At 62.2% G+C, this 21,287-nt stretch overlaps 2 protein-coding genes across 8 annotated transcripts; one reads left to right on the top strand and one right to left on the bottom strand.

The window, feature by feature from the left end:
* The first annotated feature begins 232 nt into the window (after positions 1–232).
* Positions 233–8,854, top strand: RAP1GAP (RAP1 GTPase activating protein). The gene is made up of 20 exons (XM_032709254.1): positions 233–492; positions 575–628; positions 746–784; positions 885–1,070; positions 2,492–2,586; positions 2,663–2,741; positions 2,847–2,900; positions 2,983–3,066; positions 3,150–3,250; positions 3,325–3,454; positions 4,067–4,222; positions 4,303–4,374; positions 4,457–4,543; positions 5,133–5,270; positions 5,954–6,022; positions 6,099–6,208; positions 6,285–6,356; positions 7,846–7,936; positions 8,019–8,100; positions 8,235–8,854. The coding sequence occupies exons 2-20, from the start codon at positions 590–592 to the stop codon at positions 8,390–8,392; spliced, it is 1,842 nt and encodes a 613-aa protein (XP_032565145.1). The 5' UTR covers positions 233–492; positions 575–589; the 3' UTR covers positions 8,393–8,854.
* Positions 8,855–11,207: 2,353 nt separating this feature from the next.
* ALPL (alkaline phosphatase, biomineralization associated) lies at positions 11,208–20,317 on the bottom strand. 7 transcript variants are annotated; one of them, XM_032709266.1, is made up of 12 exons: positions 20,186–20,317; positions 19,206–19,384; positions 19,014–19,133; positions 17,092–17,207; positions 16,339–16,513; positions 16,077–16,252; positions 14,453–14,596; positions 14,272–14,341; positions 13,188–13,322; positions 12,217–12,408; positions 12,011–12,130; positions 11,208–11,891 (listed from the first exon to the last, which is right to left on the bottom strand). In XM_032709266.1, the coding sequence occupies exons 2-12, from the start codon at positions 19,258–19,260 to the stop codon at positions 11,641–11,643; spliced, it is 1,554 nt and encodes a 517-aa protein (XP_032565157.1). In that variant the 5' UTR covers positions 19,261–19,384; positions 20,186–20,317; the 3' UTR covers positions 11,208–11,640. The 7 variants fall into 7 exon arrangements, with proteins under 7 accessions (XP_032565157.1, XP_032565155.1, XP_032565153.1 ...); XM_032709264.1 differs by having other exon boundaries at positions 19,206–19,280; positions 20,186–20,299; XM_032709262.1 differs by having other exon boundaries at positions 19,206–19,294; positions 20,186–20,297.
* Between the last annotated feature and the right edge of the window lie 970 nt (positions 20,318–21,287).

Genomic DNA, 21,287 nt, shown 5'->3' with positions numbered 1-21,287 from the left:
CGCTTGCACGGGGATGGTGACACTGGCACCGGGTCGGTGACACTGGCACGGGGATGGTCAAATTGGCGCGGGGTCGGTGACACTTTCGCGGGGTCGGTGACACTCCCGGGGTCGGTGACAGTGGCCCGGGGCGGGTCCCGGTGTCCGGCGCTGTCCGTGGTGCTGCCCCCGCACCGCCGCCTCCCGCCGGCAGAGGGAGCCCCTCGGGTTGGGGGGGTGGGTGCGATGAGTTGGGGGGGTCTCAGCGGCCGGACCCCCCTGTGCAGTGACCCCGCACCTCCCGCTCCCGCCCCCCCCCGGCCCGCAGCCGGGCGGCCCTGGCAGGGTGGCCTTTGCCCCGCTGCCATCCCTCGGCTCCAGGGGTGGCACCGCTGCCCGGGCGTCCCGGCGAGGGGTTGTGGGGGAGTTCTCCTCTCCCCCAGGAAGCACCATGGGCCCCTCCGGACCTCTTCGCACCACCTAGACGTGTCTCCAGCCAGCACCACCACCCCACCCCCAGGTAAGCCCCCGTGGGGTGCTCCCCACCCAAGGGTGTCAGTCCCAGTGGGGTGACGGGCACCCACAGCCCCCGTCTCCCCAGGGCAGCAGGATGGCCCAGCAGCGCCACGCCGTCCCCCCACCACTCAAGGTAGGAGTCATGGGGGTGGGGGGCACCCAACCAGCACCCAGAGGAGCCAGCATGGCCATCACCCGCTCCAGTAGCCACAGGTACCACCGTGGCCATCACTCACCCCTTGTCTTGCAGACGGAGGAGGATTACATCCCCTACCCCAGTGTGCACGAGGTAGAGCACCCACCCCCTCCAGAGAGGGGTGCGAGGGCCACTGGGTGGGTGTGGGGGTGTGGGTGGGCGCCCAGAGCACCCACTGTGGCACTGGGTGCAGGTACTGGGCCGGGAGGGGCCGTTCCCCCTCATCCTCCTGCCACAGTTCGGGGGTTACTGGATTGAGGGCACCAACCACCAGCTGAGCGGGACCCCCGACTCGCCCCCCACCCCGGCCCCTGGCACCCGGGCAAAGCTGGAGGGCAACCACACGGCCAAGATCTACCGCAAGCACTTCCTGGGCAAGGTGAGGCCCCGGGGGGCTGCAGGCGTGGGGTCTGGGGGTGGGAGGATCACCCCATGGATGTGGGTGGGCATGGTCACAGAGACCTCATGCACATGGGTGCTCGTGCATTGGGGTGCTCACAGCCATGAGTGTGGGTATCTATGGCTATGGGTACCCCATGGAGCTGGGTGCTCATGGACATGGTACCCTGTGGCATGGGTGCTCATGGGAGTGGATGTGTGCTCCTATGGGTGCATAAGCCCCATGGGAATGGGTGCTCATGGTCCTGAGTGCTCCTGGAGGTGGATGTCAGGTATCCATGGGCATGGGAGCCCCACGATATGGGTGTTCATGTACATGGGTGCTCCACGACAAGGGTACTTGGGTGGGTGGGTTCCCCATGGGTATGGACAGGTATGGGCATGGAGACCTCGTAAGCATGGATGCTCTTGCATGAGAGTGCTCCTGGACATGGGTGCCCCATGGATATAGGAGCCCCGTGGAACTGGGTGCTCAGGGAAGTGGATATTGGGTATCCATGGGCATGGGAGCCCCATGGGTGTGGGTGCTCAGGGACATGGGTGTTCATGGGTGTGTGTATTTATGGGCACGGGTGACCAATGACCTGGGTGTCCCATGGACATGGGTGATTATGCACATGGGTGCTCCAAGGGGATGGGTGCTCATGGATGTGGGTGCTCAGGGACCTCGGTGCTCCATGGATGGGTGAGTGTAAATGTGGATGTCCATGGGCACGGGGAACCTACAAGTGTCCGTAGGATGGGTGTCCCATGGACATGGGTGCTCATGGATGACAGTGCCTAAGGACATGGGTACCCCATGGGATGGGTGCTCCTGGACACAGGGGTGCCCCATGAGTGTGCACAGGCATGGGGTCTCCATAAGCATGGGTGCTCATGGGTGCTCATGGGTGCTCATGGGTGCTCATGGACAATGGTGCTCATGGACATGGGTGCCCTGTGGGGATAGATGCTCATGGATATGGGTGCCCATGGATGGTGGTGCTCATGGACACGGGTGCCCCATGGATAAGGTGCCCCATGGGGATGGACCCTCATGGGTGATGATGTCCATGGGTATGGGTGCTTGTGGATGATGGTGCTCATGGATACGGGTGCTCATGGACACAGGTGTCCCATGGATATGGGTGTTCATGAGTGTGGGTGCCCCATGTATTATTGTGCTCAAAGATATGGGTGCCCCATGGATATGGGTGCCCCATGGATGATTGTGCTCACAGACATGGGTGTCACATGGATATATATGGGTGCTCATGGATGATGATGCCCATGGACATGGGTGCCCCATGGACATGGGTGCTCATGGATGACGGTGCTCACGGATTGGGGTGTCCCCCATCCCGGGTGCCCTCCCATGAGCCCCCGCTGGCCCAGCCACGGGTGCTTGGCCCCCCCCCACAGGAGCACTTCAACTACTACTCCCTGGACCCGGCCCTGGGCCACCTCGTCTTCTCCCTCAAGTACGATGAGCAGGAGCACCTCCACCTGCTGCTGCGGTGAGTGGGGTGCAGGGGCACCCATGGGTGCTGCCTGGGGGCAAGGGTGCCCCCTGACCTCCTCCTCACCCCACAGCACCCGTGCCCGCACCCTGCACGACGTGGTGCCCATCTCCTGCCTGGCCGAGTTCCCCAATGTGGTGCAGATGGCCAAGGTGGGTGTGGCCCCCCTACCAACACCATAGGTGCCTCCCAAATGCCCTTGGCAGCACCCATGGGTGCCCCCCAACCCCCTCATGGCATCACCCCCCTTCCCACAGCTGGTGTGTGAGGACGTCAACGTGGATCGGTTCTACCCTGTGCTCTACCCCAAGGTAACGGGGTGTGGGGAGGGGGGTACGTGGGCACCCATGGGTGCCCTCCACCCCCAACCTCTGACCCCGCCCCACCCCACAGGCCTCCCGCCTCATCCTCGCCTTCGACGAGCACGTGCTCAGCAACCACTTCAAATTTGGGGTCATCTACCAAAAACTGGGGCAGGTACGGGCTGGGGTGGGGTGGGGTGGGTGGGGGTGAGGGGGGTGTCCCAGGTGGGTGCTGCCACCCATCCCCACCCCCCACAGACCTCAGAGGAGGAGCTTTTTGGCACCACGGAGGAGAGCCCAGCCTTCGCCGAATTCCTCGACGTCCTGGGCCAGCGGGTGCAGCTGCGGGACTTCAAGGGGTGCGTGGGGGGTGCTGGGGGGGAAGGGGGGCACCCGTGGGTGTTCAGGGTGCCTGTCTCACCCACCCACCCAGGTTCCGGGGGGGGCTGGACGTGACGCACGGGCAGACGGGCAGCGAGTCCGTCTACTGCCACTTCCGAGACAAGGAGATCATGTTCCACGTGTCCACCAAACTGCCCTACACTGAGGGGGACGCCCAGCAGGTGGGCACCCAGGGGTGCTGGGGGGTGTCTGGGGGGGGCCACGGGGTCCTGGGACACCCAGGGGTGCTGAGGGGTAAACAGGGAGCAAGGGTTGGGGGGAACACATGGGTGCTTGAGAGGGATGGGGGTGTAGGTGGTCCCGGGGCACCCCCATAGGTGGGAGGGCTGGTGGGGCATCTGTGGGTGCTGGGGGGGTATCTGTGGGATGCAGGGGACTCCTGGGGCACCCATGGGTGCTGGGGGGGACATTTATGAGTCACAAAGGCTAGCAGCACACCCTGTGGGTGCTGAGGGCGTTTGTGGAATGCAGGGGACTCCTGGGGCCCCCATGGGTGCTGGGGGATTGTCTGTGGACTACAAAAGCTCTAGGAACACCCATGGGTGCTGAGGGACATCTATGGGATGCAGAGGGCTGGTAAGGCATCCATGAGTACCAGGGGAAAAATATGGGATGCAAGGGGCTGGTGGAGCACCCATGGGTGCTGGGGGGTGTCTGTGGGATTCTGGGGTCTTCCATTCCCTTTGGCCCCACAGTGTGACCACCCTCTGTCCCTCATACCTTGCTGTGTCCCCTCCCCCCCCGTCCCCCTCCATGGCTCCCCGTCCCCACAGCTGCAGCGGAAGCGCCACATCGGGAACGACATCGTGGCCATCGTCTTCCAGGACGAGAACACTCCGTTCGTGCCCGACATGATCGCCTCCAACTTCCTCCACGCCTTCGTGGTGGTGCAGCTGGAGCAGGGGGGCACCCAGGGCACCCTCTACAAGGTACCCCCCCCGTGCCTCAGCATCCTCATCCCCCGTGGGGGGGTCCTTGGGGTGTCCCATCACCCCTCCGCCTGCCGCAGGTCTCGGTCACCGCCCGTGACGACGTGCCCTTCTTCGGCCCTCCGCTGCCCGACCCCGCCGTCTTCAGGAAGGTGAGTGCCCGTGGGTGCTGCTGGGGGGGCCCCGCTGGCACCCTCCACCCACGCACCCACCCAGGGCCCCCTCGCCCCGCAGGGCCCTGAGTTCCAGGAGTTCCTGCTGACGAAGCTCATCAACGCCGAGTACGCCTGTTACCGGGCCGAGAAGTTCGCCAAGCTGGAGGTGCGGGCATGGGGCGGGGCTGGGGGGGCACCGGGGGGCGTGGGGTGGGCACAGGGGGGCTAGGGGGGCACCCGGGGGCAGTCTGGCTGGGAGGGGCCTGGGAGGGCCGTGGGGCACAACGTGGGGCTGTGGATGCGGGCACCGTGTCCGTGGAACCTGGACACGCCGTGGGGGTGCTCGTGGGTGGACAGGGGTAGGTGCAGTGCAGGGGTGGGCAGGGAGTGGGTGTTGTGGGTCCCCATCTGTACAGGTGGGTGGGTGAGTGCGTGGGGCAGGGGTATTGTGGGGTGCTCTCGTGGGTGCAGTGATGTGGGTGGGTGCCCAGGGTGGTCACGCGTGGGCGGCACCAGCGCAGTGCAGGGGTGGGTGCAGAGTGCGGGGAGGGGGGTGGTCCTGCGTGGGTGACAGATGTGTGGTGCGTGGGTGGGTGTCTCACATGGGTGCAGCCGTGCGGGGGGTGGGTGCGGGGTTGGTCCCGCATGGATGCAGCCGTGCGGGGGATGGGTGGTCCGGCGCGGGCTCAGCGGTGCGGGGGGTGGGTGCGGGGCGGGCGGTCCCACGCGGGCTCAGCCCCGCGGGGTCGGGGCAGGAGCGGACGCGGGCGGCTCTGCTGGAGACGCTGCACGAGGAGCTGCAGGCCCGCAGCCAGGCCATGCTGGGGCTCGGCCCCGACGACGAGCGACCCGACAACGGCGCGGCCGCCCCGGGCTTCTTCGAGTCCTTCAAGGTGGGGGCGCGGGGGGGTCACGCACTCCCCGGACCCCCGCACCCAGCACTGTGGGGGCCGTGCCCCTCCCTGGAGGCCCGAGGCCGGGACCCCCCATGTACCCCCTTCCCACCCCGGACACCCCGATGTGTCCTCCCCCCTCCAGACCCCCCGCCTGGGGTCACCTAAGAAAGCCCCGCTCCGGACACGCCCCCTCCACTCTGGCCACGCCCACCGCAAATTTGTGAGTGCGGTTGAGGCCACGCCCTCGTCCTGAGACCACGCCCCCTCTTTAGGATGCCACGCCCGCTTATCCATAAGCCACGCCCCTGCCGCGGCCCCGCGCCTTGCTCATCACCATAAAACACGCCCCGTTCCAAGCCACGCCCGCTCCGTGGGCCCCGCCCATCTCCTGCCCCACCCCCTCCCCGTAGCCCCGTTCATTACGCGGCCACGCCCCTCCCCCTGGCCCCGCCCCCGGTGTCCCCCCGAGTGTCCGTTGCCCCCTGTCCCCCTCGGTGTCCCCGCGGTGCCCAGTCCTCCCCCACTGTGTCCCCCCCGTGCTCACTGCCCTCCCCCGATGCCCCCCCGGTCCCCACTGCCCCCCCTCCGGTGTCCCCCCGGTCCCCATTGTCCCCGGTGCCCCCCGATGCCCATTGCCCCCCGGTGCCCCCGGTCGGTGGGTGACGCGGTACCGCCCGCAGTCGCTGCTGGTGCCCGGGAGCCGCCGGGGACGCCGCGGCAGCGCCATCGGGCTGGGCTCGGTGGAAGAGGTGGGTCCCCGCGGAGCGTCCCCCCTCCATTTCCTCCCCCCGTCCCCGCTGTCCCCCCGTTAACGGCGCCCCGCAGGCGCTGCTGGTGCCCGGGAAGAGCCCGTCCCGGCGACGGCCCGGCCCGCTCGGCTCCCGCCGCTCCAGCGCCATCGGCATCGAGAGCATCCAGGAGGCGCCGGCCGGCAGGTGAGCGGTGTCCCCTCCCCGTGTCCCCTCCCGGTGTCCCCTCCCGCCGTCACCTCACTGCCACCGCCCCCCGCAGGGACGGCCCCGCCGCCCCCGAGGGCTCCGGCTCCACTCACAGCTCCCCCGAGAGCCACCGGCACCACGACAGGTCCCCACCGGGACACGGGGGGCCTGGGGACGGGAGGGGTGGCACCGCGGTGGGAAGACAAGGGGGCGTGAGGGCGCTGGGATGATGTGGCAAGGGGATGGGGTGGCACCGGGATGCGTGGCACCAAGGCGGGGTGGGATGGGGACAGGGTGATAACAGGGTGACACGGGGGCTGGAGGGCACTGGGATGGGGCAGTACAAGAACAGGGTGACACTGGGACATGGTGGCACTGGGGACGGCGTGGCACTGGGATGGGGTGACATAGGGATACAGGGATTGGCAGTGCACCCCTTGGAGGACACTGGGATGGGCAGTGCAAGGACAAGGGGCACTGGGATGGGGTGACATCAAGGTGACATCAGCACTGAAGGGCGCTGAGATGGAGCAGCTCAAGGCCAGGGTGGCACTGGGATCGGATGGTACCAGCATGACACAGGCACTGGGATGGGGCAGCCCAAGGATGAGGTGGCACTGGGATGGGGTGACATCAGGGTGACACAGGGACGGGGTGACATGGGGACTGGAGAGCACTGGGAAGGGACAGCTCAAGAGACATTGAGACATGGTGGCACTGGGTATGGCAGGGCACTGGGATGGGGTGACATAGGGACACAGGGACTGGCAGTGCACCCCCTGGAGGACACTGGGATGGGCAGTGCAAGGACAAGGGGCACTGGGACAGGGTGACATGGGATGGAGTGGTACCAGGGTAACATGGGGACTGGAGGGTGCTGGGATGGTGCAGCACAGGAATGCAGTGGGCCAGGGTGACCTTGGGGTGGAGTGACACTGGGATGAGGTGGCACAGAGACAGGATGACATGGGGACTGGAGGGCACTGGGATGGAGCACATGGGATGGGATGGCACTGGGCCAAGGTGGCACAGGATGGCACAGGAACCATGGGGACAGGACACCAGAGGGATGGGGTGTCACAGGGACAGGGTCACCCAGGAGTCAAGTGGCACAGGGCCTGTATGGCACAGGGACAAGGTGGCAGGGGGCTGTGGGATTCAGGTGGCACTTGGGTGTCTTGGGCACAGGGTGGCACAGAGATGGGCTGGCACAGGGACACATGGCATGGGGACAGGTTGGTGTGATGAGAAGGATATAGGGGTAGGATTGCATGGGGCTGGGACATCCCAGGAGTGGGATGGTGTGGGGACAGGGTGTCACAGGGATGGGACATCCCAGGCATGGGATGGCACAGGAATGCAGTGTCCTGGGGTGGGGTGGCATGGGGACAGGGTGGCATGGGGACGGGACATGCCAGGGGTGGGATGGCATGGGGACAGCATGGCACGAGGATGGGACACCCCAGGGACAGGCTGGCATGGGAACGCAGTGTCCCAGGACGGGGTGGCACAGGGATGGGATGTCCTGGGGCCAGCACCGTATCGTGGTGGGCCATGGCAGTGGCCACGGGGCGCGGTGCCAGCCTGTCGTGCCCTTGGGGACTGTCCCTGGCCACGGGCACTGTCCCTGGCAGGGCCGAGAAGCCGGAGCCGCCGGATTTCTCCCGCTCCTCCTCCAGTGCCAGCAGCTTCGGCAGCGCCGCTGAGGAGCCCGAACCGGGCCGGGTACGGGGTGCCCAGGGGGCAGGGTGGGTGCTGGGGGGGCCGAGGGGGGACAGCACCCCCGTGACGCCCCCTGCCCCCTTAGGAGAGCCGCTCACCCTCGGGGACCCACCGCAATGCCTTCCCCGACACCCCCTGGCCAGATGACCCCCCTGGGACCCCCACAGGTACCCCCCAGGAGCCCCTGAACCCCCGGAGCCCCCCCAGTAGCCCCTCACCGGGGTGTCAGGGCCCCACGGGCTGGGGGTCCCCACGGGCTGGGGGTCCCCCCGGGGTGCTCATGGCCCCCCCTTTCCCCCAGGCCGCCGCCCCCCCGACTCCCCCTGCCCCGAGATCAAAATCCAGCTGGAGCAGCCCCCCCATAATCCGGTGAGGCTGTGCCCCCCCACCAGTGCACCCCAGTATGGGGGTGCCCACACTGGGGTGCCCCCACTGATGTCCCTCCCACAGGGCTCATAGTCACCCCCCCACCCGCGGGGGGGTCACCGCTTCGCCCCCCCATTCCCCCCGTGTGCCATCCCCATGCCAGGAGCTGAAGCCATCGTCCCCAGTGCAGGATTTGGGGGGACCCCCCCAAAAATGGGAGTGTCCCCCCCTCCAGACAATCTCTGTCACCCCAAATACCCCTCCGGGGAGGGGGGGTGATGCACCACAAAGGGCCCCCCCTCTGCCGTGACCCCAAAATGAGGAGCGGGTCCAACCCCAGCATCACCCCCTTCCTACAAAAGAAATGGGGGGCTCAAATCCAGGGTAACCCCAAAGTGGGGCTCCCCCTCCCCACCTTTATTTTAAGGGAGAAAAGCTCCGGAATGGGTCGGAGGCTGGAATTGGGGGGAGGGGAGGATTATTTTTTCACACCTCCCCAACTCGTGTTTGTGTTTCCCGTGAGTCCTGTATAAAATAAAGGTTTATTTATCGCTACAGCAGGTGGACCCCAATATCTGGGTTGGGGGGTGTCCCCAAAACCCCAAACATCAGCGGGGGGCTATAAAAACACCCCCAAATTCACCCATTCTGGGGGTCATTTAAGCCAAATTTTGAGGTTTCCCAGCAGCCAGGCCAAGCAAAGCCTTTCTTTGATGTTCCCTATTTTTGGGAGGGGGCTGCGGGTACCCCAAAATACGGCAGGCAGTGGCTTCACCCCCCCCAAAACCAGCCTCTGCTTGGCTCCCGTGGTCAGCCCGGCGTCGGGAGCGGCGTTTGGCCGCGGCCCCGGTGGCCGCCGGCGTCCTGCCAACCCCCCGGCCAAGAGAACGTGGTTTCCCCCCCCCCCCCCGAACCCCCAAAAACCACGCGGCACCCCGGGAGTGGTTAAACATAGCCCGGGGCTGCCGGAGTTCTGGGAAGCGCCGGCGGTGGGGCTGTGGTTGGGATCCGGCGACGCCGGCAATGCCGGGGGGGAGCAAAGGGTGCCGGGCAAGGGGGGTGTCAGAGCCCCCCCACACCCAGCCCCGAGGAGGTCACCGACTGCACCCCCCCACGAAGGGCCCTGGTTAATGAGGAACCACGTTTTTAATTATGAAATTGGTGGGGTGGGGTTTATTTAGGGGAGGGCCGGAGAGTCCGAGAGGGGTTCGGAGGTGCTCAGGGGGGTGTTGGCAGTGCCCAGCTCAGCTGGGGCGTGCATTCCTGCTCGAGGGGGGAATTGGCACGGGAACGTGGTGTCGGCTCAGCCGGGGCAGGGCTTGCACGAGCACAGGGACCTCCCGTGCCTCCCGTGGGGGGGTCACACGGGCACGGGGAAATCTGCACGTGCAAGGAGTGTTTTGCACGAGCACAGTGACATCTCCACGTGCCAGGCACTGCACACACGTGGTGGCTTTGACACGTGCCCGCTGGCATTTCACCCGTGCAGTGACACCTCTGTGGGCACCGGGGCGTGTCACACGGGCACCGGGACTCTTGCACGGGCACAGGGAACGTCTGCACACGCAAAACACCTCATGCGCAGGCACAGTGACCTTTGCACGTGCACGGGGGGATCTCAGACGGGCACGGTGACATTTGTGTGTGCAAGGAGCCATTTGCTCCTTGCAAGGAGCAAGGTCCTTCCTTGTGCAAGGTCCTTCAAGCCGGCGCACGGTGACCTTCACATGTTGCACTGTGGCATTTTGCACATGCACAGGGACGTCTGCACGTGCAAGGAACCCTTTGCACAAGCACAGTGACATTTCCACGTGCAGGGCACTGCAAGCCGGCGCACGGTGACCTTCGCACGTCGCACTGTGGCATTTTGCACGTGCGAGGAACCCTTTGCACAAGCACAGTGCCGTTGGCGCGTGCGTGGAGAGTTCTGCATCTTCCCCTTGGCACTTTTGCACGTGCAGAGCAACTTTTGCACGGGCACAGTGGCATTTGCACATTCAAGGAATCCATTGTATGTGCACAGTGGTGTTTGCCCCTGCACAAGAACCCTTTGCACAAGTGCAGTGACACTTCCGTGTGCCAGGCACTGCAAGCCAGCACACAGTGACTTTCACAGGTGGCATTTTTTTACGTGCACAGGGACATCTGCACTTGCACAGGGACATTTGCACGTCCAAGGAGCCCTTTGCACAAGCACAGTGGCATCTGCACACGCACAGTGCTGCACAGACATGCATGGTGACTTTTGTATGTGCACAGTGACATCTGCACAAGCACAGTGACATTTGCACGGTGACATCTGCACAAGCACAGTGACAGTTGCACGTGCAAGGCACCATTTGCACATGGACAGTGGCTTTTGCACGTGCAAGGAACCCTTCACACAAGCACAGTAACAGCGGCACACACACAGTGACTTCTGCACGTGTGTGGTGGCACTTGCACAAGCACAGTGACATCTGCATGTGCCAGGCACTGTGCCCAGTGGCATTTCCCAAGTGCCCAGTGGCATTTGCACACCCCAGGCACCTCTTGCTCAGCTCTGGCAGTGCTGGCACGTGCACAGTGACATCTGCACAGTGACATCTGCACGAGCACTGTGACGTTTCAGTGATGTTCACACACTCCCAGCAGCATTTGCACACCCAGTGCCCCTCTCCCAGCTCAACCCTCGCCCCCCCAGCACCCTGTGAGCTGCACAAGACCCCTCCCCTCGTGACCCCATCTCCTAATTGCCCCCTAATTACCTCGACCTAATGAAAGGGGCGTGTCCCAGCGTGTCCCACCCACTTTGCTGCCTTTGCCTTCCCCCCTCCCAACCTCCCCAAGATCCCTCCCGGGGCAGCAAATTGCCTCAAGCCAAAGGATTTTTAAAGCAAAATCAATCACTGAGGACACAACAAAAACCAAGTTTAGGGACAAATTAACCTGTTGAGTTAATTTTTTTTCCCCATCTTGGCGTGGTTTCTGGCTCCCCACACATGTGACGAGCTGGGCAGCGGGGTCAGTCCTCAGCCAAGGGACATTTGGGAGGCATTTTGGGACCCAGCCCCATTGCGTTCCGCTCAAAGAGGGGGTTTTATCCACCGAGGCTCCAGCTGCCATCCCAAATCCCACAGTGGGTTTGGGACAGGGCAGGGAACGCTGCTAATTATAGGGAAGGAACCGTGTATTTACAGAGGCAGCTCCCAGCACCAAACCGCCGGCGGCTGCTTTTGCTCCGCTGAGTCTCTCTGTTCTCCTTCTCTCCTCTTTCCCGGGCGCTGCTCTCCACAAAAAAAACATAAAAAGGGGGGATGAATTAAAAATAAATCCCCCCCAGGCGATCTGCAAGAGGCACTTTAGCAGAGGAGGACGAGGAGGGTGAGGAAGGGCAGGAGCAGGGGGGCGGCGGGGCGGGCGCCGGCGTTGCAGTGGCCGCGGTTGGAGCCGATGCAGGCGGCGTAGGCCATGGCGTGGGGGATGTAGTTCTGCTCGTGGACCCCGTGGAGCAGGTGGGCCATGGGGCCCTGGGCGAACACGGCCACGTCCTCGCCGCCGTGGGTCTCCTGCCGCAGCGGCACGGCCGACTGTGCCTGGTAGTCAGCGTGTGCTGGGGGAAAAGTTACAATAATTAAACCAAAAATTAGAACGATTTAAAAACAAAACAAAACAAAACAATATAGGCAAGCTGGGACAATTTTAAGGGGTTTTGGCCCAAAGCAGACTCACCAAAATCCACAGCGGAGACGTTTTCTCGCTCGCCCGCCACGATTTTGTAGCCGGGGCCGTTGCCGTAGAGGATGGAGGTGAAGGGCTTGCGGTCCACGTCGCTCTGCATGGGGGCCAGACCTGGCAGTGGGGGCACAGTCAGCGGGGTGGGACATCCCCACGGTGTCCCCGAGGTGTCCCCCAGGCGCCCCCGGCCCCGCGCTCACCGAAGATGGGGTTCCCGCGGGGGGTGTAGCCGCCGAAGGTGAAGACGTGCGAGTGGTCGGCGGTGACGACGCTCAGGGTGTCCTGTGCCGACGTGAGGCGCGTGGCCAGGCCGATGGCCCGGTCCAGCTCCACGGCCTCGTGCAGCGCCTGCTTCGCCTTCCCCTCGTGGTGCCCGTGGTCGATGCGGCCGCCTGAGGGACCCGGCACCGCTCGGCATCACCCCCGGAGCGTCCGGCCCCCGGCACGCTCCTCGTCCCAGCTCTGCACCCCCCTTACACCCGCTCCTGCATCCCCCCAATGCGTGTTTATCGCCCTTTGCACCCCAATCACCCCCTTTATCGCCCCCTTTTTACATTCCCCATCCTCCCCTTTTGCATCCTCATTCCCATTTCCCCTCCTTTTTTCATTCCTCCGTCATCCCCATTATCCCCTCGCTTTGCATCCCACCTCACCCCCATATCCACCTTTCTACATTTCCCCATACCCCCTTTATCCCACCTTCATGCATCCCCCATCAGCCCTTTATCCTCCATCCCTATTCTCCCTCTTTGTTGCACCTCCATCTCCCCATTATCCCCACTTTTGGTACCCCATCACCTCCTTTGCCATCCTGTTGCCCTTTCTATCCCTCACTTTTTACACACTTCCTCTTCACTCAATCCTCCACTTTTTGCACCTCCCCTTTTGCACCCCATCACCCTCTTTATTCCCCCTCTTTGTACCTCTACCACCCCATTTACCCATCCCCCTCTTTTTGCATATCCTCTTTTGCACCCCGCATTATCCCCTTTAATCCCCCCTTTTTGCACCCCCATCACCCCCTTATCCTCCTTTTGCACCCCCTTTTGTCCAATCCTTCCCTATTTGCACCCCCTTTTTTGCACCCCCCATAACCCCCTTTTACCCCCCATTTTCTCACCCCCCATCATTCCCTTTTATCCCCCATTTTTGCGCCCCCATCACCCCCCACCTTCAACCAGGAGGAAGAAGCCACGGGGGTTTTTCTGGAGCATCCTGATGGCCACAGCCACCATCTCGCTGAGGGAAGGATCTGTCTCGTTGTTCCTGTCCAGCTCATACACCATGTCCCCGGGCTCGAAGAGGCCTGAGGACAGGGACAGGGACACTGCTGGGGACATCCTTCCCCCACCAAAACAAAAAGGGAGGCCAAATCCTGCTCCTCGTGCTGACTCAAGCATTTCACACGCCACCGTGGGAGATTAGATAGGAACTGTGGGATAGTCCTGGCCCTTCCTTCCTCCGGCCCGGATGGATCCCACATCCCGGCCGGGCTGGGAGTTGCACCACTGGCAAAAAACCTGCATTCCTAGGAGGCAGATGCATCCCAGGGTGGGGGTAGCAGCCTCCTTGGGGGTGTTACAGCATCTCTTTGGGGCACCAGCATCTTTGGGAGGAATACTGGAATTCCTAGGAAGGGGAGTAGCAGCATCCTTGGGGGTATAACACCATCCCTTGGGGGTACCAGCATCCCCAGGGTGGGGAGCAGGATCCTGGGGGAGTACCAGCATCCCTAGGGTGGGGTCCAGCATCTTTGGAGAGGGGTACCAGGATTCCTGGGAGGTAGAAGTATCCCTAGGAGGGGGAGTAGCAGCATCCTTGGGGGCTTAACACCATCCCTTTGGGGCACCAGCATTCCTAGAGTGGGTATCAGTATCCTTGGGAGGGGGTACAGCATCTTTAGGGGGTACCAACCAGCATTCCCAGGATGCAGAAGCATCCCTGGGGAGGGGAGAAGTAGCAGCAACCTTGAGGGCATAACAGCATCCCTTTGGGGCACCAGCATCCCCAGGAGGGGGAGTACCAGCATCCCCAGGGAAGTAGCAGCATCTTTAGGGGGATACCAGCATCCTTTGGAGGTACCAGCATCGCTGGGTGGGAGGTCCCAGTATCCTTGGGGTGGGATACCAGCATCCCTTGGAGCCAGCACCATCCTTGGGGGGATAACTGGCCACTCCAGCTGCCCCAGTACAGCCCAGGGGTCCCCCCCAAAGCACCCAGCTGAGGTTGGAGCACCCCTGGGTGCCAGGACTCACCCAGGAGGAAGTCGACACGGCTGAGGTTGAGCGCCAGCAGCTCCCGCCGGTTCCACACGTACTTGGCAACCTGGGGACAGGGGACAGGCACTGTCACCTCCCCAGCACCTCAGCCACCCCCAGGGCTGCTCCCCAGAGCATTCCAGCCCCCAGGAATGGCTCTGCAGGGTCACAGTGTCACCTTGCCGGGGGGTTTGGCCTCCTGCCACGCCTGGACGAGGTTCCTGCGGTCCAGGCGGGTGCCCCGGTGCTTCTCCTCGCGGGGATATTCCACGTCACTGGCGTTTTTGGGGAACATGTATTTCCTCCCTCCGCCCATGATCACCTGCAAAAGCAGGGAGAAAACGTATTTTAAAAATAATTTTTAATTACTTTTAATTTTTGAGGGGTTTAATGGGGGGGGAAGACCCTGAGGAGGCGGAGCGGGATGTCCAGGAAAACCCCGGCGTTGCGGGCGAAAACACCCGAGGAATTTCACCTCGCTCAAAATAACCCTGAATCTCTTCCTATTAATTAAAACCCAGGACAAAAATAACCATTTCCAGCAGGGAGTTTGGCTTTTTGGCTATTTTTTTTTCCCCCTTCTGCGGGAAGGATGCTCCACATCGGGATCCCCACATGAACCCGCCGGGATGGAGCCCCATCCCGTGGCTCTCCCTGTTTGCTTTGGAGCCTGATTTATTTGGCCTCTGTTATTTATAACCCAGTAGAGATTTTATGTTTTTTTTGTATTTCCCCCCCTTTCTCGGTGTGGAAGGTGAATTATAAAGCTGCAAAACACCAATGCCAAAATTATTAAGGCAAAAAAAAAAAGGGAAAAAAAAATCTTTTCCCCACTATATAATTATTTCCAGCCTGGGACAGAGTTAAAATTATTTTAAAGGGAAAAAAAATAGCAAAAGAGGCTATTAAAGAGCTAAATAACAGGCTGGGATGTTTTGCTTTGGGGCTATTTTGAAGGACAGAAGAGGATTTATTTACGGGGCTGAATTTCTGCATAAATCCACAGCAAGGGGCAGATTTGGGGGGGGAAAGGGAGAGTTTTGGTCCTGGGAAGTATGGGAAGGGTAGGGGCTGCTGGAGGAGGGGATCTGGGGCTCTGATTCTGTATGTGCTTTGTGGTCCAAGACCTGTGTCTGATGGGGTTCCTGGTCTCATGTGCACACAACAGTCCTGGTACCCCACCCATGGGTGGTCCTGGTCCAGTATCCACTGGGGATTCTGACTCTGCACCCATGGGTGGTCCTGGTCCCACAGCTGCTGGAGGTTCTGGATCTGCACCCATGGGTGGTCCTGGTCCCACAGATGCTGGGGATCCTGGCTTTGCACCCATGGGTAGTCCTGAATCTGCACCCATGGGTGGTTCCAGTTCAGCATCTTATGTGGATCCCAACTCTGCACCCATTGGTGGTCCTGGCCCCGGATCTACCCACAGTCCTGGCCCTGCACCCATGGGTGGTCTCAGCCTCACATCTGCAGGGGTGGTCCATGCCCTGTACCCACTCACAGTCCTGGCCCTGCATCCCTTGGTGGTTCCAGCCCAACATCTCCTGGGAGTCCCAGCTCTTCAACCACTGGTGGTTCCAGCCCAACATCTCCTGGGAATCCCAGCTCTTCAACCACTGGTGGTTCCAGCCCAACATCTCCTGGGAATCCCAGCCCTTCAACCAGTGGTAGTCTTGGTCCCACAACTCCCCATGGCCCCATTCCCATCCCTGGATGGTTCCAACCCCCACCCCAGGTGGTCCTGGTCCCGTCCCTGCTGGCTCCAGCCCACACTCCGGTGACCCCATCCCCATCCCTACCTCAATGTCGGGAATGTTCTCCACCAGCTGCCGGGCAATGTCCTTGCAGCCGCCCTCCAGGGCGTCCGGGGGCATCTCCCCGTCCGAGTACCAGTCGCGGTTGGCAGAGTGGGCGTAGGCGGCGCTGGGCGTCGCGTGGGTCACGCGCGTGGTGGTGACGATCCCCACGGCCTTCCCTGCACCCCGAGCCCAGGGGACGACAGTGAGAACAGCCCCAAAGCTGCCGCTCCACCTGCCCCCCGAGTGCTCCCCGGCCCCTCACCTGCGTCCTTAGCCCAGCGGAGGATGGAGGTCACCTCCTGGCCCTTGGTGGTGTTGCAGCGGTCGCGGGTGACGCCGGCGCTGACGCCCAGGGTGCCCTCGTTGGCTTTGACACCGCACAGGTAGGCAGTGGCCGTGCCAGCGCTGTCGGGCACCTGGGCATTGGTGTTGTAGGTCTGGAGGGGTGGAAGATGGAAAAAACACCACCGTTGTCACCACCATCGTTATCACCAGCGTTGTCACCACCATCATCCCCACCCATCATCATTGTCCCCACCCTGGAGCTCCCCTCCCTGTGCTGTTTTGCCTGCATGGGCCCCCATCCCACCTGTGCCTCTTTTGCCCCTAAGTCCCTGTTTTGCCCCTCAGTGTGGTGGCACAGCCCCCCCCTGCATTTTGCTACTTTTGGCCTTCTTCCAGCCCGTTTTTTGGCAGGGAGAGCAAAGCCCCTGCCACAGGCACCCTCAGGGGGCGAACAGGGATGGCCACGACTTCCAACTTAGTTACAAAACCCAGTGTTTTGCTCAGCAAAACGACCCCAGGCGAAGCGGGGGGGGGGGGTCCCGTGGTGTCCCGCAGTCACCGGGCTCCTCCTGCCCCCCCTCTCTGTTCCCATGGCCAGCCCTGGCATGGCCAGCGGGCACCGGACCAGCTCCCTGCGCCCGCCCCTGACCTAATTTCAGCTCGGTCGATGCCGCCCGCCCGTGACCTTGCGGTGGGTGCCGGGTTCCCGCGGGCGCCCCAGGGGGCTCACCTTGGCCAGGGCCACGTAGGGGAACTTCTCCATCTCCAGCAGGCTCTCCTCGCCCTGCCCGTGCTGCAGCTGCCCCTTGAGGATGCGGGCGGCCGTGACCGTGGAGACGCCCATGCCTGGGGGACACGGGGCAGGGACAGCTGAGCAGGGGCAGCTCGGCACACGGGCCATGGTGACACCGGGCAGCACCAGACCCGTTCACACCAACCCCGTCTGTCCCAGTCCATCGCAAACCCAGTTTATCCCAGCACTCAGTTTTCTGCCAGCCCAGTTTATTGCAGCACCCAGTTTATCCCAGCACCCAGCTTATTGCAAATCCAGTTTATTGCAGCACTCGGTTTTCTGCAAGCCCAGTTTATTGTGCACCCAGTTTATCCCAGCACCCAGTTTGCCACAGAACCCAGTTTATTGAAGCACCTAGTTTTCTGCAAACCCAGTTTATTGCAGCACCCAATGGTTTGCAAGCCCAGTTTATTGTGCACCCAGTTTACACCAGCCCCCGGTTTTCTGCAAGCACAATTTATTGAGTCTCAATTTTATCCCAGCACCCAGTTTTCTGCAAGCCCAGCTTACCGTGCACCCAGTTTATCCCAGTGCACAGTTTATTGAAGCACCTAATTTTCTGCAAGCCCAGTTTATTCTGCATCCAGTTTATCCCAGCACCCAGTTTCTTTGCAAACCCAGTTTATTGCAGAACTCAACTTATTGCAGCACCCAACTTTTTGCAAATCCAATTCATCCCAGCACAGTTTATCCCAGAATCCAGTTTCTCCCAGCACTCAATTTTTTGCAAACCTCATCTATTCCAGCACACAGTTTATTGCAATCCCAGTTTACCCCAGCACTCAATTTTTTGCAGTCCCAGTTTATCCCAGTACCCAGTCCATTGCAGCACCAAAATTCCTGCAAACCCAGTTTATCCAGCACCCAGTTTTTTGCAAACCCATTAATCCCAGCACCCAGTTTATCGCAATCCTAGTTCATTGCAGCACCCAGTTTACCCCAGGATCCAATTTATTGCAACCCAGTTTACCCCAACACCCAATTTCACTGCAAACCCAATTTATTGCAGCACCCAACTTACTGTAAATCCAGTTCATCCCATCAACCAGTTCATCCCAGCACCCAATTTAGTGCAAACCAAATTTACTGCAGCACCCAGGTTTTGGTTTGCAAATCCAAGTTACCACAGCACCCAGTTTATTGCAAATCCAAGTTACCACAGCACCCATTTTTTTGCAAATCCAGTTCATTCCAGCACCCAGTTTATCCCAGCCCCCAGCTTCTTGAAAACTCAATTCATCGCAGCACCCAACTTCTTGCAAACCCAGTTCTATCCCAGCACCCACCTGCTTACAAACCCAGTTTACCTTAGCACACACACCTTACTGCAAACCCAGTTTACCCCAGCACATACCTTACTGCAAACCCAGTTACCCCAGCAAAACCTTACTGCAAACCCAGTTTACCCCAGCACATACCTTATTGCAAACCCAGTTACCCCAGCACTCACCTTACTGCAAACCCAATTTATCCCAGCACCCAGCTTCTTACAAACCCAGTTTACCCCAGCACATATCTTACTGCAAACCCAGTTTTATCCCAGCACCCACATGCTTACAAACCCAGTTTATCCCAGCACCCAGCTTACTGCAAACCCAGTTTACCCCTGCACATATCTTACTGCAAACCCAGTTCACCCCAGCACCCAACTTCTTACAAACCCACTTTACCCCAGCAAAACCTTACTACAAACCCAGTTTATCTCAGCACCCACCTCACCTCAGCACCCCCTTTTCCACAACACCCAACGTATCCCACACCCAGTTCACCACAGCCCCCACTTTACTGCACCCAGTTCATGGCATCCCCGCCCCCCCCAGCGCCGCTCCCCCAGCCCAGGGTGGGTTCCCCCATCTCACCATCCCCCAGGAAGAGGATGAGGTTCTTGGCCACGTTCTGGTTGAGGCGCTGCAGCCTCAGCGCGTTCCGCAGGGTCTCCTGCGCCTGCCGCCGCCAGTACTCGGGGTCCTTCTCCCTCTCTGTGGGGAACCGGGATCCATAGCACCCAACGGCACCCGCTGCCGGGGTGCCGCCCCCCAAACGTCACCTACCGGGGACCAGCGATGCCGAGCAGAGCTGGGCGAGGAGGAGGAGAAGAGCCTTCATCGTGCGGTGCTGAGCGGGTGCTGCACAGAGAGAGCTGCGGGTGGCACCCGCTCGTGCCTCAGTTTCCCCACCGAGACCTTCGCCCCGGGTCAGCCAAGCGGGGACAGAAGGAAACGCCCCTTCCCTGCGCAGTCACCGATGTGACCCCCCGGGGACCCGCCAGCTTCATGGGACGTCACCTCACTGTCACCAACCCGGGCTGGGGGACGGTGGCACGGCCCCCGTGGCACAGCGGGGTCCCCGCTACGTGGCCAATGTCCCCACCATGACTGAGTCCCCATTGCACGTTGGGGTCCCCACCACATGGCCATGTCCCCATCCCATATGTGTCCCCATCCCACGTCCATGTCACTGCTGCACGTCTGCATCCCCATTGTACACCCCTGTCCCCACGGCGTGTCCCGTCCCCTGTGTATGCCCGTGTCCCCAGTGCACCTCCATGTTCCCTTCACACACCCCTGTCCCCGTCCCCGGCCTGTGCCCCCATCACATCCCCATCCCCGTTGCACACTTGTGTTCCTGTTGCACACCTATGTCCCATCACACACCCGTGTCCTTACTGCATGTCCGTGTCCCCATCCCGTGTCCGTGGCCCCACCAGATGCCCGTGGCCCCATCGCACACCCACGTCCCTGTCGCACACCCGTGTCCTCACCACACACTCACGTCCCTGTCGCACACCCGTGTCCCCATCCTATCCATGTCCCCATCAGAGCCCCACGGCACCCCCGTGTCCCTGTTGCACATCCACGGCCCCATCACACCCCGTGTCCCCATGGCACCTCCGCCTCCCATCACCCCCCGCATCCCCATCGCACCTCCCCTCCGCTGCTCCCCCCGCTCCCCGGGGACCCCCCGCTCCCCCGGGGTGGCAGCGGTGGCCCGGAGGGTCCTTACCGGAGAGGGGAGGGGGTCACACACGTACCCGCACAAACTTGGGTCCCGACACCCACGTCCCTCTGGGCGGCGTGAGGAGGCCGGGCCGGGGGGACCGCGGGCCTTTAAATCCCCCCGCACCCGGCCTTCGCCTCCTCCTCCTCCTCCCCTTCCTCCACCCTCCCCCCGCTGCCAGCAAGGGGCGGGGAGGGGGGGGACAAAAGGCCACAAACTGGGCTTACTGGTGCCCTCTGCCGGGTTATACTGGGAGGAGTGGGAGGACTGGGGAGCAGCAAGCCTGGCTGTGGGAGTTGGGCAACCCTCCCCCGCCACCCCGGGAAACTGGGGTGAATTGTGGTGCCCCACCCGGGGGGTAGATGTGTGTTTTGCCGGATTTTGCGTTATTTTCACCCAAGCCGTGCCAGCGACACCAGCGAGGGGCTGTGCTGGAGGTGATGGTCCCCCTGCCTCAGTTTCCCCACGCGGGCTCCTGCTGAGGCCCACAAATGGTCCCTGCTGCGACCCCGCGGCGTTACTGTAGGTCCCACAGTAAACACGTGGTGACAATGGCGGGGGGGTGGTGGTGGTATTGACCCCCTTCCCTGGCTCAGTTTCCCCATCGCGGGGGTCCGGGGGGCTCCGTGCCCCGCGGGGCCGTGGGTGGCCTCCCAGAAGGTGGCGGTCTCGGCCCAAAAATCCGCTCCCCGAGAGTGTCCAGGATGCGACCAAGAGCGCCCCAACGCCGCCCCGGCGCCACGGGACGGGCACGTCCCCCTGCGGACCCCCCAGATCCCCCAGGAACCCCTAAATCCCTCCAGCACCCCCTTCTTCCACCCCTCATCCACCCCTTTGAAGCCGCCCCAAGCCCTTCCCCAGCCCAGCAAAGCCATTCAGAGCCCCGTGGGTGTGATGAGCACGTCAGTGCTCAGCTTGTCGGTGCGGTGCGAGCGGGGGGGGGGGGGGGGGGATGTGGTGTTTGGTGGCACCATGTGTCCCCATGCCTGTCCCGCTCCTGTCACCACGGCAGCGCAGCCGTGAGTTGCGTGCGGGTGCGGAAAAGCTCCCTCTTGCACACTTAACACGTGTGCACAACCACGCTCTTGCACGGACCAGCGGCAGGGCGCGGGCAGCACCCCCTGCGCTCTGGCACA

Source organism: Chiroxiphia lanceolata, chromosome 22, assembly GCF_009829145.1.
Source record: "Chiroxiphia lanceolata isolate bChiLan1 chromosome 22, bChiLan1.pri, whole genome shotgun sequence".
In the NCBI taxonomy this organism is placed as follows: domain Eukaryota; kingdom Metazoa; phylum Chordata; class Aves; order Passeriformes; family Pipridae; genus Chiroxiphia; species Chiroxiphia lanceolata.
This window is presented reverse-complemented; position numbering and strand designations above follow the sequence as displayed.

Coding starts and splice junctions, on each gene's coding strand:
- RAP1GAP (XM_032709254.1), top strand. CDS start 590: ATGGCCCAGCAGCGCCACGCCGTCCCCCCACCACTCAAG. Junction 2,587..2,662: donor CACCTCCACCTGCTGCTGCG/GTGAGTGGGGTG, acceptor CTCACCCCACAG/CACCCGTGCCCGCACCCTGC. Junction 4,544..5,132: donor AGAAGTTCGCCAAGCTGGAG/GTGCGGGCATGG, acceptor GGGTCGGGGCAG/GAGCGGACGCGGGCGGCTCT.
- ALPL (XM_032709266.1), bottom strand. CDS start 19,260: ATGAAGGCTCTTCTCCTCCTCCTCGCCCAGCTCTGCTCGGCATCGCTG. Junction 12,409..13,187: donor CTTCTTCCTCCTGGTTGAAG/GTGGGGGGTGAT, acceptor CGGGTCCCTCAG/GCGGCCGCATCGACCACGGG. Junction 11,892..12,010: donor CGTCTCCGCTGTGGATTTTG/GTGAGTCTGCTT, acceptor CTTTTCCCCCAG/CACACGCTGACTACCAGGCA.